This window comes from Furipterus horrens, unplaced genomic scaffold, assembly GCF_987537825.1.
Source record: "Furipterus horrens unplaced genomic scaffold, mFurHor1.1.pri manual_scaffold_12, whole genome shotgun sequence".
NCBI classification, from domain to species: domain Eukaryota; kingdom Metazoa; phylum Chordata; class Mammalia; order Chiroptera; family Furipteridae; genus Furipterus; species Furipterus horrens.
In genome coordinates this window covers 98371142-98390781 of record NW_028327182.1, presented here as the reverse complement: position 1 = coordinate 98390781, position 19640 = coordinate 98371142, and the positions used below count along the sequence as shown (strand labels likewise).

The 19640-nt window shown below is 55.2% G+C and overlaps 1 protein-coding gene across 1 annotated transcript in view; it reads right to left on the bottom strand.

The window, feature by feature from the left end:
• CSMD1 (CUB and Sushi multiple domains 1) overlaps positions 1 to 19640 on the bottom strand; it is a 601662-nt gene that overhangs the window by 31540 nt on the left and 550482 nt on the right. The window contains exons 49-55 of the mRNA XM_090258247.1: positions 17208 to 17354; positions 16174 to 16362; positions 11733 to 11918; positions 9497 to 9691; positions 6265 to 6438; positions 2141 to 2314; positions 754 to 927 (exon numbers count right to left, since the gene is read on the bottom strand). Of these exons, the coding sequence (XP_090114373.1) occupies positions 754 to 927; positions 2141 to 2314; positions 6265 to 6438; positions 9497 to 9691; positions 11733 to 11918; positions 16174 to 16362; positions 17208 to 17354 (1239 nt within the window). The remainder of the gene's footprint in view (positions 1 to 753; positions 928 to 2140; positions 2315 to 6264; positions 6439 to 9496; positions 9692 to 11732; positions 11919 to 16173; positions 16363 to 17207; positions 17355 to 19640) is intronic.

The window sequence follows — 19640 nt, the reverse complement described above, 5'->3', positions numbered from 1 at the left end:
GTGCTTCCTGGGGAAGTGAAACTAGGAGGCTCCGCGTCCCCCTTGAGTGAGAGCCAAGCTCCCCGAGACAGGCCCATGCCGGAGCGCCGCGGCTCGGGAGCCGAAGTTGGCACAGCTGCTATTAGAATAGAACCACTTGTGTTCCGTTCTACCGTGGCCCCGTTTGACAACAGGCCTTGGGAGCGCCCCCCCCGGGGGGTGGGGGTTGTCAGAGCAAGGGGAACACATGAGTGTCTGGCTCGAATCCCGTGTCACGACTGTAAGATGAACCTCGCCTTCGTACCAAAGTGTGACTCACCTTCCATAAGGGGCGTTTTAATGGGAAGCAACTGAAGTGAAACCTTAAATATTTTGAGCTCGGATGTCTAGAGATACAAAACCCCACCACAGCATTTCCTTGGAAATTCAGATTTTAGTCTAGATCTTCGTGGCAATTTTTGAAGAAATGAATCAAACAAATAAAGATGTAAAAGCCCCACGAACTACTGCTTGGCTCTTTCCACACGTCTGCAGGTTTATGGACTCAGTGATGCTAGACGGACGCGGGAGCCGCCAACGGACGGGTGCGTGAATCCAAGGAGGAAAGGGAGGGGCTCTGTCCTGAAGGCAGGGGACCGCGGGAGTTTCTGACTGAGCAAGGGCTATGGAGGGCTGTGCCCGTCACTCTCCGGAGCGTGCCCTGCAGCCATGGAAGGCCGGCAGGAGTCCGCCCCTCGCCGGGAGGTGACCCCCCTCCTCCCGGGGCTCCCCTACCTCGGCAGGAGGGCAGAGGGCTGCTCCACTGGCCGCTGCTCCGGCACTGCGCCTGGGATGCCCCCTGCAGCACGTAGCCCCTGTGGCAGGTGAAGTTCACCACGTCGTTGAGGTTGAACTCGCTGCCGGCGGTGAGACCGTGGGCCGGGTTGCCGGGGTGACCGCAGGAGATGGCTGTGCGGGAAGATAGGTGCGCGTCACCATCAGCAAGTGAACAAGTCCCCCGTCCCCGGAGTTCTTCCTGAACAAGCAAGCGGGGGTGTCAAATGCACGGATTCGAGGGCTTGCAACTGATCAGACGCTCTATCGAGAGGGGCGTCCTGGGAAGACACCAGGGACGGGGCCTACGGGTTTTTGTTACAATCGTGGAACAGATGACAGTACTTTTTCCATCATAATAATGGTCACGTTTTACTCACGTTATGACGGAATAATGAGTAATTTTCAAATAAAGCAACGGACAGAAGAGAGGCAGCAATTTTGCAATAATTATGAGCCGCGAATGTCTTCTTCAAGCACCAGCTGACTTGCTGGAATTCCCATTTTGAAATATTATAGGACTTGACTGGTCATTTAAACTGTGTGTAGATAAATTATTCCCATATCAACCATATCAACCTGAGCAAATGGAAAGTGTGCCAACTCAAACGGCGTTTTCTTTGACAATCCCTCTTCTGCGATCCCTCGGGACGGGGAGAAGTGTCATTATGTGAAGCCCGAAGACGCCCTGGACTGGCCCTTTCAAAAAACCCACACATATTACTGTCAGAAAACTGGTGTTTTTCTCCTCATTTGTCTTGTCAACACTTTTTCCTCCCACGTGAAGCTTTCACCCACCGACTCTCACAGACAATACTTGTCATCCAGCGAGAGTTACAGCCACACTGCCTTTGTTTAGGAAAACATATGTTCGAGAAGATTTGGTTTAAAACATTTGCAACAAGGGTGCCATCTCTTCTGAAAATAGTGTCCACATTTATCTCTGAAGTTACAAAGCCTGAGGACACCCACTACCTGCACTTCCCCTCCTGCCGTGGAAGAAAGGACTGCTCCCCGGACTCCGTGTTCCTGGCAAAACCGTGATAAAAACAAAACCACACAGAAGACTGGGGAGTGGGACGGCCACGGGGACTCCGCCAAGCCAGCCCACACACTCGGGCTCCGCTCCTGCCCCCGGTTTGCCCCGTGAGGACATCAGGGGAATGAACATAACCGCCATGGCCCTGTGGTCTATCTCAGGTCTGCGTCTGAGTCCACGGGCAGCGGGGAAGGAACCAGAATGTGAGGCACATTGAAATAAAGGGACATCAGACACATCTGTGCCCTGACTGAAAGCTAAGACCCGTGACAAAGGCAGCGTCCGCCGGCCCAGGGAGCGCAAACTCACCCACACAAACCGGCGTCTGTCCGGACCACTTGTGGTCTTGCAGGCAAATCCGGACGGAGGTGCCCACGAGCCGGAAGCCAGGCTGGCACTGGTACACCACCGTGTCCCTGTAGCTGAAGCCGTCCCCGCTGATGTGGCCGTTCACGACGGGGTCCGGGGACCCGCAGTGGCCCGCTGAAACGTCGGGAAGACAGTGAGCATACCCAGGAGAAGCTGCCTTTTTATGAAAGTGCTACCGTAGACATTTGGTGACCCTCACTGTCAGCTGGGTAACAGCACCGGATGCAGAGTTTATCAAAGTTTTCTCCTTTCTGTTTTTTATGGCGTGTAGCTTTTCTTTTTAACGTGATTATTTTTCTCAATAATTGTGGCTAACGTACGTAATATTTCAAATATGAAATTGTGAATGGGTTTATTTCCCCAGTTACGGTTTTCCCACTTATTTCACTTATGTTTTTATCAGAATTTTGTTATTTAGTTTGTTACTCTGCTTCCACTGACGGAGACTACTAAACATTTTGTAAAATTTCAGAGGAAGACGCGATGTCAGGAAACCAGCTCAACCTTAAACGCAGCAGCCCCTACGGGCGCGGAGGCCACGTGTGCAAAGAGGCGCCTCCCACAGCGGCCCGACCCCGACACCAGCCCCTCCAGCTTCTGAGACGCCGGCTCCCCTGCCGACAGGAAACAGGTGTAATTCAGAAACGGCTCCTCTCGGCTCAGGGCCGGAAGGAAAGGAGGCCGACAGCATCCCTCGGCCCCTTCGCTTCCTAATTGGAGTCAGCGGCAACTTGTGAATAAACTCGGCCCCTCACCCGAGGCTCACAGATGGCAGTCCGTGTTCCACGGGAGAACCTCCCCGCCCTCAGTCCAGTTCTTTTTAAAACGGCCAAAGTCTTCGTCCAGCGATTTTCAGTCTTTCTCATCTCATGGCACATGTAAGTTCATTGCTGAATTCTAGGCCCCTGCCGGGTACGCAGTGGGGTGGAGCACCGCCCCGATCAACACCCCAAGGCTGCAGGTTCGATCCCCGGTCAGGGCATGTGCAAGAGTCAACCAATGAATGCATCAGGAAGGGAACAACAAATCGATGCTTCTCTCTCTCTCTCTCCCTCTCAAAATCAACAACTAAAAAATTTTAAATAGAATGCAATTCTGTGGCCCACTAAAAAATATATTCCATTGGTTGCCCATCCGACAAGAAAAGTAGGTAGACGTGTGATTCGTTCACAACAGGCAGCCTCTGCTGTGCCGGCTTCTGTCGCTTGCTTGCCGGACAATCTCAGGGGAAAGCGGTCAGCGCCCCGCACTGAACAGTCAGGCGTTGTACGTGTTAAACATTCTGTGGCCGTCGGAGACCACGCGGCACCGCAGAAAGGACCGGGGCCCGTGCCGGGAGCTGCGTTGGGGGCTGGACGAGCCGGACTGCTGACGTTTTCTGTAGCAACAGCCTCCGAGGAGGCCCGGCTCCCGTGGTGCGAACGACGCGCCACATCTGTGTGACAGGCCAGGGCCGGGGAAACGTACTTTAAGCCCCGTCTGACACAGAGAACATTTCAGGCCCATACGGTGCTTTGGGGCGTCTCTGAGGCTTTCAGAATTCTTTCACGGGGCCCTTTTCACAGATTCCCAGACACGCCAGGCTTTGCAGCTCCGTCACTTTGCGGGCGTTGCCTCCTGGCCAGAAATCCCGTCCAGTCTCGTCTGCCTGTCACAGGCGTCCGCGCCCCAGACCGCGCGGTCCAGATCCACCCGGGGTGGGCGGCGGTCTGCAGACGCGAGAGGAAGGACTGCGCCTTCAGACGCCCTCCCCGACCTCCCTTAGTCCAGCTTTCCCTGAAGAAGAGCCTCTCCCTCCGCCTGTTTTCGGTTAAGCGGACAGAGCTGCATTCTCTTGCCTACGTGCCTGAGTTCTGAGCACAGCATCCCGTTCCACGCCCCAGCGTCCCGCACATGCTGACCTGGAGGAGACGCCCGTGAAGGCGGACGAGTTACCGTCCAAGGTCACGTTGCCGTATAAGCGAGTCCCGGGGCGGTCCCCAGGGGCGCTGTGCTCAGGTGACCGCCCCGCGCTGTTCTGCACCTACCCGGTGGCCATGGCTGCTCTGGGTCCTGGTTTCCGGGCTGGACTTTTCCCGTTTCTGCTTGTGGAAGTGTCCCCTGTGCAGGTCATTAAAGTGGCCCCCCCATGGCTCCCTGGTGGGGGCCGCCCTCCCACCCAGCCCCGCCTCCCCCTGGGTCGGAAACGCTTCGTCTGGAATGCTTTCGTCACTCATTAGTTCTACCTCCTCGTTAAAGGCCCTGCGTGTCTACCTTAGGTGTTACTCAGACCTTAAGTTCCTTAAAAAGAAGACCCTCATCCTATTAACCTTTGCGCCCTATGAAGTTTTTCTTCAGGAACTAAGTGACGCTCATTAGACCCCAGTCGGAAATAGAGAGGGCAGCTCCCATGCCGGGGCGGGGCTGTGGCGGTCTCGCCACTCCCTGGGGACGCACACGCAGGGGAGACGGTTCTCACACTCCTGCTCCTTCCGGACGACCACACACCTGCGTTTCCACGGAAGACTGCGCAGCAAAGGTCACGGGGGCGGGGAGTGCTCTTCCTGCTCTCCCACCATCTTTGCTGTGAACTGCCACAGGGAAGATGAACCGCAGAAACTAATTAGGGGGGCACCGGAGGTCCTACATCAGCCCTGCTGGATAGTAAACTGTCTGATCACCAGATACGGGCTCCGTCCTCCAGGGGGGCGAGCACCGCACGGCACAGGTGGCAACTGGGAGCACGTGGGGCTGTTCCCAGAGCCCTGGGCGGCCCTACTGCAGGGCGGGGTGATGCCAGCGTTGGCTGGGGGCAGGCTAAGCCCCAACCAAACGTCCTCAGGTGCGTACGCGTCCTTGCCCAGCGATCCGCTACAGTGACGTCTGCGCGTAGGGGCGCTCTGGTGTTCCTTCCTCCTCCTCTCTCCGAGGCTCTGGCTCAGGATTCAGAGGAGGAGCCCAGGACCCAGCACAGACTCCGTTCCCACGCATCAGGCGCAGGAAATCACCCTGCATTGCCTTCAACAGTGCTCTCCTGATGCTACCAGGCACCGGACTTGTGCCGTCTGAGGGCCGCCGGCCTGTTCTCAGCCATCTCCACCGTGGGCACCAAGGAACCCGCACGGTCCTCCTTGCTGGAAGTCACCGGAGGTCACCACGGAGCAACAGGGAGCCACACGACCCGTGCTCCGCAGGACACGGAAGCCCCGTCTCAGGCAGGAGTATTCTGCTAGCAGCCCTAAAGGTAACTAGGAAGCCCACCCATAGCTTGGAAAATGCTTTCACTAACTATTTTGCCTTTTGATGGACACAAACCCACCAAAGCCCCGCGTCCACCAGAGCCCTGTGTAAAAACCGGCCGAGGGGGCCACTGCCTCGTGCGTGAAGTCGTCACTGCATTTCCGGACAGATCCACCCCCTTCCAGCGCACGCAGGGGGGACATCAAGTCCGGGAATGATGGCTCCCGATCAGAGAAACGCGCATCGCTGACGTGCTCAGCCACCCTGGTCCTCGACTGCAGCGCGTGCTAATTGACTTAATCTTTGCTTCTTTCCCTGCCCCCCGAGCCCTGGCTGAGACCGGGGACCTCGGCACGCATAGCTCTGCAGGGCAGGCACCTTCTTGGACAGCAACGTGCCTCCACGCACTTATTCCGTCCCACACCTCACCGCGTTTCGGACGTTTGGAAACAACCATGACATCACTTCCTTTTCTCCCAGCCAAACTGCTGATCACAAATTCTCCACGCCTTCCTCCACGGGTACCGGGTTCTCGCCCACAGGTGCACTTCCATTGGCTGATATTACCGTCCTACTCTTTAACTTGTTGACACACTTTATAATTAACTTTTAAATGCATAAGCTATTTGACACTCACTTCTGTGGAGAGTGCCATCCTCAGCGCCCTGGAAACCAGTCTCATGCCACTTAACACACGGCGTGACCTTCACTCACGGGCCAGACCCGACACCAGTGTCCGGGGCTCAGGAGGAGGGCCCACCGCCCGGCAGCAGCAGGGCCCGGGAGGGCAGAGGGGCGGCTGTCGGGGCGCACGGAGCGGCGGGGGACGGGGAGGGGGCGCCTACCTAGGCATCGTGTCTCGGAGCCGCTCCAGAGCCCGTGGGCGAGGCACTCGCGGACGGGGGAGCCCACCAGGGTGTAGCCCGTGTTGCAGGTGAAGATGGCGGTGGCCCCGTAGACGGTCAGCGTCCCGATCTTGTTGCCGTTCGGGGGGAAGGGCAGGCTTCCGCAGGAGATCACTGCGCAAAAAAAAGAAAAAAGAAAAGAGCAATCACGTGACTATGACCTCAGGTCTGCAGACGGTGGGTGCGCGTGACCATAACAAAACCCTTTGTCTTCATCTTCATCAGGAGCATGGGGCCGGCTGTCTGCTCGGGTCTGGGCTTCGTTTTCCGACCCTTCCATCTTGAAATGAAAACTTGAAAGTCCAGAGTCGGTCCCTTCAACGGCTCCTGGGCCCATCCTCAGAGGCGGCTAAACCTTTCCTGAAAAAGCACCCGGCATCCGAACACACTCTCACACAAGCACAGCTGCCCCCCGCCCGGCTCTCCGCCCGCGCCTCCGGCTCCGTCAGCCCAGAAACCAGGACGAGGCTCCGGACACCGGCGTGCACCCGGCAGCAGTCAGAGCGCTCTGTCTTGGGGTCTGTGAGTGGGTAGAAAGTCTCACCCCAGCAACGGCACTCAGCCCATTTATTCTTTCACTGATTTGCATAATTTGTTGGGATCATGAGCTCCATAAAGGTGCTGACTCATCAGCTGTCATAGGGAGTCTTTCTAAAAAATAAAGACATATAAAATCTGGCCCCTACGTGGCCGGAGACGGGATCACTATGTCCTCGGGGTACGCCTGCTATCTCGGCACAGCTACAGATGGCGTCCACTTCTGTCCCCACGACTACTCCTGCGTGGGAGCTCGATGAGATGGTCCCTTTCGCTGGGGATACATACTACACACGCTGGCTCCCTGCCCCCCCAAATGCATGCACGTCTGGGCACAGAACCATCTCAGGGGCAGGAGGAATCACGAGGTGCCAAGGCCAACTGCTCCTCAGAGGCGTCAGGGCGCTGGGGGTCGGATCAGAAGGGTGGACACCTTCGCTGATGACGCTCGTGGAGAAAAATGTGCGCACACGCCGCTTAGATCAGCCTTTGAAACGGGCTGATTTCACTGCGAGAAGCGATGCCCCAGTTCCATTAGGAATGGAGAGGCGGACACACACCACCGGGGGTGCGCGCTGGGGGCGCTCGCCCGACACTCAGGGAGCCCGGCCCGAGCGAGTCCTGACCGCGTCCCTGCCGTGGACACAGCTCCATGGCGGACGGGTGTCTGAGGCCGCTGAGACCCTGCAGGGCCGCATCCTGCGTGTGTCGTGATGGTGCTACCGTGTTTGCTGAGCCAAATGTCAATGAATTCGATGAGGATTTAGGTCTCCCAGCTTGTCGTGAACTTCGCATTAAGCCTTTTCCCAAACACAGCATGAACGTCACCTGGGACCCTGACGTTTAAAGGTGCCTCTGCGCCTTGTGGGATCCCGGGCCCGGGCTGAGGCCTCAGGGCTGACGCAGGGAGGTCCGGGGGCGCCTCCTCTCGCAGACGCTCGGGGGGTCCCTGCGCCTCCGCTCCACAGGGAGGCCCGCTCTGCGCGCATCTGGCTGTGACGAAACCATGTGCGGGCTGCCCGCGAAGGCGCCGTGGACGGTGAAGGAACGTGTGTGGGCAGGAGTCTGCGAGTTCAGGAAGCTCGCGCATCATCGACGCTGCAGGCGCGCGCCTGACGTTCCGGGGTGTCGGGCACAAGAGCGTCCTCGGCCCACGGGAAGGCGTTCAAACTGCCTCAGCTGTCCCCAGGGTGACGCGGTCCCTGCAGGCACCGAGCGCAGGCGGCGCGCGCACCTGTGAGTCGGTTCCCAGTGTCAGCGTCTGATGGCTCTGAGCGGTGGCCCCGTCCCCTCTGACGTGGACAGCAGGCAGGCAGTCTCCCGGGCGTAGGGCAGGGCGTGGGCCGGTGGGCTAACACGCCCCTCTCAGGACAAACAGAAGGTTGAGGAAGACCCACCTGCCTCCTTCATCATGAGGCCCAGGCCTGACTTGAGGGGGCTCTGAAGCTAGAGGCTGAGAAAGGGGGGCAGTCCAGAATGCAGGCCAGGCAGGCATCCCCCACCCCAGGAAGCTCCCCTGCGCCTACTCTGAAGACCCCGATTCCGGTGGGAGCCCGACAGAGGGGTGCTGGCTGGGACAGTCCCATGGGGGCCAGAGGGAAGCACCCCTCGCTCCTTCCCCTGATCTCCCGGTGACCTTGGGGACGGAGTCTCCCACTCTGGAGATTGAGCGTCACGTGTCATGGTGGATGTGCGTGAGGATGGCCGCTTGGCTGTGAGGAGGAGCGAGATCACGAACTCAGAGTCACGACGCAGAGGGAACTGCACGTGAATCCAGCGACGGTCAGCCACCCCAGGGCGCTGCTGAGGAGGAGGAACGGCCCGGAACGGAGGCCCTGGCAGGGCACACGGGCCGCTGCTGACCTTCCCAAGGGCGATGCGCTGGCGGCGGGGGCAGGGGGTCACCGGCCCTCCTGGTCCATCTGTGCGCTCCTGACGAACGGCTCTAACACATGTTTAATGAACAGCTGCTCTGTTCAACATGAATTAGAATAATCAGGAAACACAGGCAAACACTAATTCTTTGTTCTTTATCCATTTTTTATTCTGGTTTATTCTTGTGCAGCTGTGTGTCTTAGAAACGTGACATGGGGCTAATTCCTTGTTTCTGGGCGCGATAATTTCCTGGGAACAACGCACCGAAGATCATACACACAATATGGCAGCATCACATTGTGCTCTGAACAATAGCGATAGTGTCTTATTTTCCTGTTTATTCATATTTATTATGAACCCTACTCCCAAACCTGCTTATCTCGTACCTACGAGGATAATAAGCTCCCCTTTGGAGACAGTCATTATCTGAGAACACAGTATCTTCAGCACAGAAGCTGTTTCCCTAGATCCTAAAGAGAAGGTTCACGGAAGAAGAGCTGTCATTTTAAACTCACGCCTGGACTGGATTTTGAGCTGATCTGGAGTCCTGCAATATTTTGAAGTTTATGAAATACCATCACTGCCCAGGAAAAGATGGCATTTCGCATCTAACCCAGTGGTTCCATATTTCAAGTGTGTCACGCAAAACGCACGTGCTTCGGGGTAGCGGGAGGAGACACCGCCCGGTGAACCGACAGGGTTAACGCGCTGCAGTGCGGTCCGAGCGGCCGCCTCACCAGGGGGCACGCCCGCCACTCACCTCTGCACCGCGGCCTGTCCTCGCCGGCGCTCCACGTCCCATTGGCCTGGCACCGCAGCAGCCGGCCGCCCTCCAGGTAGTGCCCCGGGCTGCAGCTCAGCACCACCTGGGCTCCGTACTCGTTCGGGGACCCCGACACCAGCCTCCAGATGACGTGCTCAGAGAGCTGGGCTTCGAGGCTAGGGCAGGTGACCGCTGGAAGAGAAACAGACTGCATGTCACCGTGGTTTCCACAAGGGATCAAGTCTTGCCTGCTTCGGCGGCCAAGACCTTCCGTCTGAGGCTGATCTTGGTGGGAGACGCGGAGGCCATCCTCGGCTAGTTCAGGGTTTCGCTCCACCCGTAGGCACGCGGGAGGGGCCCACGGGTGGCGCGCAGTCCAGAGCCTCGCTGCTCGGGCGCTGGGGACCTCACGCTGAGACCGCTGTGTAAGGGACAAGTCACTTCCTCAGGGGCGCACGCGCATGGGAAGGTGGAATTTTCTCCTGGTCAGTGGACACATATGCAGACACGCCTTTCACGGGGCTCGCCTCAGAGTCCTCCGAGACGCTTAGAATCGAAGGACAGCCGGACGGTGGTCTTCAGAATGTCAGGTGTGCTCCTCCCCTGTCCCCCCACGGAACTCAGACACGAGGCTGCCGGGACAGATCTGGAGCACACGAGGCCACGTGTGTGTGCACAGCACTGACACTGTGCAGGCGGGTCACCTGCCGGCCTTCTGAGAGGGAGGCCTGGAATGAGCCCGGGCCCTTGGTAAAGGGGTCAGCATCGGTTACAGTAACCGTAGCAACTGTAGCGATCACGGTCTTACACCAACGCTACTAGCGTGGACTGCAAGGGATTCGTGAACGTGCTGAAAGGCAGGCTGTGCAAAACGTCATGTACATGGGTGTAAGTATATACGTATATTTTTTTCTGAAAAGTACAATAATATGAAAATGAGTTTTGCCAAGTTAGGACCAGAACCCCTTTTGTGGAAACAGGAAGCCACGTGAGGGGACGTGATGGACCAATTAATGGATCCTGGAGGAAGGAGCTAGAGAAGCCTCAGCCTGTGTCAGAACATGAAGAGACGCATTTACTTCTGAATCCTGCGCAAGTGAATGATAGCGGAGTCAGAGATCTAACAGGTTACAGAAACCTCATTTCCTCTTCTCGCGGTACATCCGCCGGTATTACGTGCAGAAGAAACGGGAGAAGTAGGTCTTTTGGTATTTAATACAACTGATGAGATTTCAGATGTGAAAAGGAGCTGCAAATTTAAAAGTAATCCAAAACCTTTTCTGGTAGGTATTTTTTTTTTTTAGAGAAAACAGTTATCCAAAATGCAGGTGGATATTTAGCTGTTTTCTAATGATGTAAAGAAAGTCTCCCCTACACTGAGGACCTTTAGTGCAGGCACGACTGCCACGTCTGAGGCTTTTACTCCCTGAAAGCTTCTGAGTCACACCTCCTCTCTCTCCCTGCGCATCTGGGAAGAACGGCTCATTTGCTGCCCCAAAGGTGTGCTCCTAGGATTGGCGTGATGGCTGTGCACGGCCTGAGCTGTCCCTGACTGTCCCCGTTCCTGCCGGGAAGGACTGCAGGTCGCCTTTCAGAGCGCGGTCCGAGGCTCCCTGGGGCTCCTGTCGGTCATCCGCACGCTGACCCCTCAATTCTCCCCAGTCCCGCCTTTCATCACAGACGTGGCAGCGTGGGGCTTGCGGGCCGCTGACGGGATTCCGGTTTGAGCCGGGGCTCCCGTCTCTCCTCCCTCCCGAGGGGCCTCCGCTCTTGGCTCTTTTATGGCTAATACTGTTGTCTGGTGGCAATTATTTTGCATACCAATAACGTCAGACTTAAAGTGGGCCTTGATGCCATGCTTAGGACTGTGTGTGCGTGCGTGCGTGCGTGTGTGTGCGTGCGCGTGCACATGTGTGCACGCTTTGAGAAATGATAAGCCAAGAAAACGTTCTGGCACCAGGGGCTCACGGGTGAAAACGGAGCACGTGGGGACCGTCCGCACCGTCTGGGTTCTGAGGCCCCCGCGGACGCTGTCTGAGCAACAGTCCTGGCGCGAGGCTTGTTTTCATCGGTGGTGGGGTTCTGTGTGAAGTGAATGGGCCGTGACACCAGGCCACAGCCACCCCTCGCTCCCACGACGGGGTGGGGGAGCTGCACCCCAGAATCCGCAGACCCCCCAGGGCAGTGCAGCCCTGGTTCAGTGGCTCAGTGGGCAGCTGCGCCTGGCACTTACGGTTACAGGTCAGCGGCTTCCCCAGGTTGCTCCACGATCCGTCCTCCTGACACACGGCCGTGGCCGGGTGGCCCGCTGCCAGCGTGAAGCCCTCGTCACACCCGTAGGTCACCTTACTGTCCAGCGTGAACTCGTTGCCCGTGAAGGAGCCGTTGCCCGGGGGCTCCGGGATCCCACAGGACACAGCTGGACAGACAGGGAACAGACGCAGGGCCGCCGTTACAAGACCGTACGCAACGGGCCTTTTCCCGCGTTCACGTCACACCCGTCTGGGCATTGGGGTGTGTTTCTGTCTATAGTACATTGCACAAGCTTTAAGGGACTTAAAACTTTGGAAAAGTGATCAGAATGAAATATCCTTACGGTTATTACTCCAGAAGGCAAGTCTGGTAGCTGGGACCCGGCTGGGATCTGCCAGGGTGAGAGGGTCGCAGGCAAAGGCCCCGCCGGCCCCCGACCAGGGCTGACCCTGGCTGCCTCTCCGTCTGCCCTCCCTCCCGCCCTCCGGATGCGCTGCATGAGCCAACACACATGTATCAGCAGAGCACAGGCAGCTAGCGAGCCTCTGTCTTCGTTTCAACTTTGTGAGCAGAAGCTTATCCTGTGCTTAGGAGAAACCATGTCTCTGAGGCTTCACTGCCGACCAAGCCCAGGCAAAGCAGAATGAACAGCAGGTGAGGCCAGATTAGAGCCGAAGCCCCAGCTCCCGCACCCCCACCCCCGCCCGCCCTGGCCCCCCGTTCTGAGGGTCACAGCATTGGAGCAAAGGGCTGCTGGCCTCGGCTGTCCCCTCCCCCCGGCACCTGACCGGGTGCCCCTGATGTGCCCGCCAGTTCACTGGGCCTCGGAGAGAGAGCAGAAGACTCCAGTTCTGAGTTTGGCTTCTCTGCAAGCTGAGTCAGAGGAGGGTCCTGATAGAGGGGACCGCCGTGTGGCAGTGTTTCCTGCTTTGCGGCAGAAATGCCGGGCTCTATGGCGGAACGGAGACACCACCCCACTTCCTGAGGGAAGTAATTTAACCAGGTCAGGCGCCGCGAGGAACGCAACCCAATGCTCTCAGAGGCTGATAAAGTGCATCTTGTCTGCGACGGCTTTTCACTCGCAGCTGTTTGTTGGTGAACCCTCCTATTGATGTGTGAACCCTGTCCACAATTTTCTAAATGCCAGTTACAAACCACCCCGTTGTCCTGGGAGGGGGTGGCCTGGATGTGGGATGTGGGCCTGGCCAGGTCTACTCTGCAAGATCCTGGGGGCATCTGGGGACAGCGCCCCATAAATCCTCTTCCAGATCCAATAATAGATAAAACTAGCACTGACGTACAAGTCAGCCTTGATTCCGAGTTATTTCCTTACTCCTCTCGACAATCCTGCGTGCCAGCTTCCAAAATTCCTGCATCATGTGGCAGGAGACGCAGTCAGGGGACCGGAGCTCCCCGACCACCCGGTGACTCTTTCTATCAACACTCTGTGCTCCCAAGAGGCCACGGGCACAAAGTCAGGGAGGATGAGAGAACAAAAGAGGTTCTGGTACGAGGTAAATCATTTTTAAAGGGAGAAAGAAACACTCTCGAAAACACCTTGGAAAGTCATAAATATATGGAATTTTTTCCCATTTGAAGTATTTACTCAGTGCTGGAAGGGACGGGTTCTCCCGGGGGCCTGCGAACGCAGACCAGACGCGGGCAGGCGGTCAGCCTCCGGGGCCTGAAAAGGAAACGAGTCCACACGCCAGGGCCGGACCTCGCTCGCTTTGAAAAGGCAAAGGCAAGTGTTGCTTTCTCAGGGATCATTTCAAAGTATCATTCGAGGCAATTTTGAAAGAAAGAAAAGCGCGACTCACTTAGAAAGTGGATCCATTGCATTAGTTCTGTGAGGTCACAAGGGGGGACCTCTGCAACTCATGGAGAGAAATCACAGGACCGACTCAGGACGGACCACTGACGATCCATACGATCAGGGGACGCACTAAACATGTTAGGGGGTACATGTATGAGATAAATATTTAATACGAGGCTCCCAGTGACGCGGAGCTGTTTGTCTGTTTATTATTTATTCATTTAGTCAACCGATTTTCAGTTTTCAGGTCCCCTATTTTTAAAGGAAATAATTAAAGCAGATGCGGTAACTTTTGAGTCGGGTGAAAGCCTGCAAACGTCGAAACATTTGTACCAGGGATTAAGTCCCCAGTGACCCCAAAGACCGTCCACGAGGCCAGCGGCAGGGCTCCTTGTTGATCTGATCACACTGCCAATGTGCGGAGTATGAGCACAGTCTACTTAAACGTTTATGATCCTTTGTCAATGGCCTTCGCCTATTCGGGTTATCAATTTTACTATTTATTTTAAAATACTTTTAGTTTAACAATGATAAAAAATGTTTATGGAATTATATCACACAAGTTAAGTGATGAAAAAGGCCTATTTTCTACCATGCTTTTTAATTTTCAAACATTACTGCCTCACGTATGATGAAAATATTTTGTATATTATTACAACTAAAAAGCTATTTTATACAACTTTTAAATACCTAAGTCAGAACTAAAGAAATTCTTCCATAGCAAATCAGTGTAAATACCTAAAATACAAAGTGCTGGCAACATTGATATCTGCCAGTTTAAGGAGAATTTCTTTGGGCAGAAACAGTTTGATTCAAACATGGAAGAGGGAGGCAGGAGGCCTGGATTCTAGACCAACGTTTTTATAATTACTAATGCGCGGCTTAACTTTATGTGTCTCAGTTGCAAACAGATAAAAAGAAGTCAGCTCACGCAGCCTGCTTTCCAGGTGCTGCAGGCCATGTGAGGACTGAAGAGGACTCGATGGCCTCCCTGGTTGCCAGAAAGGGGAGAAGCGGAAATCCATTGAAGGGAGACGACACCGCTGAAATATTTTATAATCTGAGAACACGGTGGCATCTGCCACGTGTCTCCAGGCAGGAGGCTGAGGGGGAGATCCCAGCTTTCCCTCTAGAGCGCGTGCTGTGTGATTTGAGGACCCCACGTCCATACGCCGGCCTTGGGGGACGTTGAACGTGGAGCAGAGACAGATTCTTCAGCTGAAACGACGTGATTTTTTGGCATGATTTCCATGTATGGGTCATCATTGTATTCAGTGTTCAGTAGCTGCTGGTGAGGGACTGGGAGTAGGTGAGGCAGGTCCAAAGTTAGAGCAGAATTCTCCAGGCGTCCTTTGATTTCTTCCCTCGTCTTCCTCAACACGCCGCCTCTCCATTTGGGTCCCGATTTCCTAAACACGTGATGCATCAGGAAGGTGGAGTCCCACGTGTACAGGTTGTCCCTGGTCACACGCCCCTCAGCACACGTGTGTCTGAGCTCCTCCCGGTGTCTTCCGGGGCTTCCCCCTCGAGAGCACACGTGTCCCTCCGGGCTGTGCTGTGGGACCGGCCTGCGGGGTGTCAGGAGCCTCCGCCAGCCCTGCTCCGTCTCCGTCCCTGGGCCAGGCTGCTGGGCAGTCACTGCTTGTCACTGCATCCTGTCCCCAGGGCCGGCAGCGCGCATGGCCCGAGGGGCTGCTCTGGGAGCAGGTGGCTCGAAGCCCCAGAGCAACAGAACATTTATAGAAAATGACACACGTTTTTCTTTTGTTTCCAAAGAAAAAATCATCCCGAATGAAACAAGCCCATGGGACCTTTAAGTGTATCCGATGTTGAGGAAGACTGTCTGGAGGAGGGACGCAGGCACCGCAGCCTGGTGTCTGCCCCTCCCTGGGGTTAAAGACACCCTGTAAGGTGGATAAATGTCTACACGTGTCTCCCCGTGCAAGGCCAGAAAATCTGACACCCAGTGAAAGGGGAGAAGAAAGGGAACTGATACAAGACCCTGTTTATAAATCATTATTAGGTTTCAAAAGCCAGTGTGGTTCGTTACGAATATAAATCTCACCAGGATGAAACCAGGAACGAGTCACGACTTCAAAGCCTCCAACTAAAAATTAAAATGCCATCTTTGAAAATCTGATTTTATGCACATGAAAGAAAAATGATTTAAAAAGGGCATAAAGTATTGAAATCCAGACCGAGAGAAAACGAAATCCGCAGCGTCAAAGCCCAACGAGCGAGTTTTTACTCTAAGACGAGGAACGTATTAGTAACTGCTTTTTAAATAACTACAACAGTCCAGAAAAATTATCGTGAATCTAAATTAGAGAACGCACTCGCATTTTTACTTCAAAGCACAACACAAGGGGGTGTCCGAAGCGCTCTCCCGGCCCCCCGCGCGTGGTCAGCGACCCCCGACCCCGGCCGCAAAGCTGCGTCCTGCAGGGCGCCAACGGCAGACCTGCCCGCGTGGGCAGCGGGAAGACCGAGAGCTCGCGTCAGTGCTCCTTACCGTGGGTCCACGGCCTCCGCGCCAGTCACCGCCGCAGGGCGATTAAAGCAGGAACCCGTTCGCGGCCGAGGACGAGAAAACCGCGCTTCTTACCCTGGCACAGCGGCGGGAGTGCGTCCCACTGGTACACGCCCCCGGGGCCCCGTCGGCAGGTGGCGTTGCTGCGGCCGATGAGCCGGTACCCGGGCTTGCAGAAGTAATGCACTTGGCTTCCCAGTGTCCCCGCGGTCCTGTTCAGGACGCCGCCGTTCCGCAGGGCGTGCGCCGGGCCGCAGTAGGGCGCTGCAGGGACAGACAGACAGACAGACAGACACACACACACACACACACACACACGTGTACTCGCTGCAGAGAGCGGAATCTTACTCTGACTTTTCCCGTCCCTCCCTCCGAAATGCGGCCCCTCACTGAGGACAAGACAAGGGGCAGGCCAGCCTCCGGGGGTGGGGGGGACAGCTCAATGCAGTGACCCCGGGGCACCTTCCCGAGGGAGAGCCGCCTCGACTGTTACCCCCGGGTGTTGCTGAGTTCCGGGACACCGGGGAAAGCTTAGGTTCTCAGCTTTGTAATTAAACAAACGTCAGAACTTTAAGTGGTCTGTCTGCTGCTCTTACAGGGCAGTATCAACCTTTGGGCGCTCTGATAGTATCGACAAGTGCACCCAGATCTGATGTGTCATATGTCACACATGGTGTCTGCATGCTATATAAAGACACGCAGAAGGATACTCAGTAAACAGCCAGAAGGGTGATAGCGGTTGTTATCACATAAAATCAACAGCATCATGATTATATCTTCCTGCTTGTTCCCTGAGCATTCAAGCAGGTTTTAAGTTTACTTTATGTAATTTTATCTTTTGGGAAACGTCTTTGCTTTCCACGATACTCAATTCAATGGTTTATGACGTGAGCAGTCTGTTTTTAGGTTATTAATCAATAAATAGTCTATTTTCCCTAAACTCATTGAGAAATACCACTCAGAGAATTCCCCATCTTATCACTTGTACTGAACTTTATTACTCACCTTTGAAAATTAGGCTTCTGTGATACATGTCTCGTTAATTTTTTAATTTCATGTGGATCACTTTGGTGAAAAGCACTTCTCTATTAATCCTGACCCTCACTCACCTGCGTAACGGATCTTGAACCCCTTTTTGCTGGTTGCGTGGTCGGTCGACCAGCGGAGAAACACGTGGTTGCTCCTGCTGGTGAAATTCAGCTGCTCAGTGTGGTTCCCGCTTAAGGCCACTAGCAGGGGACTCTGCCCAGAAGGACCTGCATGAGACAGACACACAGACGAAGCGTAGACCGTGCCGGCAAAACGCGGACGAGGTTCAGCTTTTTATTAAACTGGAATCCACAGGCGCCGCACAGGGCTGATTTTCCAAGGTGAGGAAAAAATACCCAGTGGATATCGCACCCAGTGTGTCTCCTGATAAAAACCATAACCAGCCAGAACGACTTCAGGTGTGCAGGCCCTTAGCAACAGCATGCTCACATCAAATGACCCTCATCGATAGAACAGTAGTAACTGGAAAAAATAAGAGTCGTGTTTATGACCGGCAGCGTCTAAGGATACGGAGGAACGAAAACCTCCAGGCGATGCCGGTGGTCGCACCCATCAGCGCCATTGCTTTGGAGAGCGGTTCGGTGAATCCCGGGAAACCAAAGGTTTAATTCTATTTCTGTAAACTACAGCGTGTGGGCAAGGAGGTCATTTCCGTAGCAAAATGTGTATCCCGGCCTTGTTTTTCATGGCAAAATTTAGATCTTAACTAGTAGTCTGGAGTTTTAAATAAGAAAAGGGAAGTGCTGTGGAAAGGAATCCATCCAGCGCCGGCATGAATCCACGAGGCAGACGCGTCTCAGACGACTGGGGACGCTTACAGCAGCCTAGGACAGCCGCGGAGACCTGCCTGCAGAGGAGTATAACACGGTAGCCGTTGTGTGAAAACCTGCGTCTGCGATACTTACCGTGTGCGCGAGTGTTTGTACCCAGATAGGAGAGGATGCTCTACGGTAGGTGATAGGGAGGGAGGGAAGGGGGGAGAGGGTGGGGTATAAAGACAGGCACACGCACGAGACACGGGACCCGTCGCTCTGAGCTGGGCCAGGGAACTGAATGGGGGGGGATTCCCTAAATTTACTCATAGTCCTGGTCTCCTTAAGAAAAAAGCACACTGAGGTGAATTTAATAAAATCCTAAAATGTATTACAGCTCGTCATGAGTCCATAGCTACATTAAATTTTATTTTACATTTCTGTATATTAAACATTTTTTAACTTTGAAACACAAAGTTTTTAAAAAAGCAAATGGAGCATATTGTCCACTCCGTTACGCTCATCACGGTCAAACTTGATGTCATTTCCTGAGAGAAGCTGGACACTGAGCTACAGCCATCTTGCCAGTCTTGTCTACCGTCAGCGCCCTGGACATGGGGTCCCATCTACTGTCTGTGACCTGGACATGGGGTCCTGTCTACTGTCAGTGAGCTGGACTCGGTGTCCTGTCTATTGTCAGTGCCCTGGACGTGGGGTCCCATCTACCATCAGCAACCTGGACCCGGTGTCTTGTCTCCCACCAGTGACCTGGACCCGGGGTCCCAACTCCTGTCAGTGAGCTGGACCCGGCGCTGGTCTGAAAGCCTCCATGGCCTCCCTTCACCACACAGCTCACGCCCAGGAAACATGTCATGAGAGGGAGGCTGTGGCCTCATTGCTACATGTGACACAATTTTGTCAGGTTACGTGACTCGTCTTCAGGAGACGTGGCAGAGAAGCCACAGCTTCGTTCACTGCGTGACCCCCATCAGAGCAGGGCTAACCATTTCTTCCAAATAAAGCTCTTCCAGGCCGGACCGGGTCCGGTCCCCATGGCCAACGGGATTTCTGTGGCAGTCCCAGCCTTTGACCCTCAGGGCCTCGGGGTGCCTGTTAGGAATCAGGGTCTTTAAAAAGACCATTAAGGTTCACTGAGGTCGTGAGGCTGGGGTCCCATTCGACACCGGTGCCCTTATAAGAAGAGGGGCTGGGGACGCAGACACCCAGACGGACGGCCGTGTGAGGACACCGGGGAAGGTGGCCGTCGCACACCCAGGGCCGAGGCCTCGGGAGGGGCCGGCCTGCTCACACCTGGGCCTCGGAGTAAATGTCTCATCTCAGCGGCCCGGGTCGTGGCTCTTTGCTAGAGCAGCGCTTGGAAACAACCCGAAACAGGCCTGCTGAGGTGACTGGGTCGGGGTTCCGTTGGGTCAGAGCCAAGAGGGATCCGAAGAAACGCTCCTGGATGTAGGAGACTGTCACGGGCCCGCTTCCCGGAGACGGGCGCCCGCATGTCACAACAGAAGGACGGGAATGCGCTTCGCGGGCCGGGTTCTTGGCATTGCTGTCCACAGAGCTCACGCACATTCTACGGGGACGTGCCGCTGGGAATGGCTCACCTGAGCTGATAAAACCTGAGAATGCCATTTAAAAAAAAATTTTTTTTTGATAATTTATTTGTTTATTTATTTTATTTTTAGAGAGAGGGGAAAGGAGAAAGAGAGGGAGAGAAACATCACT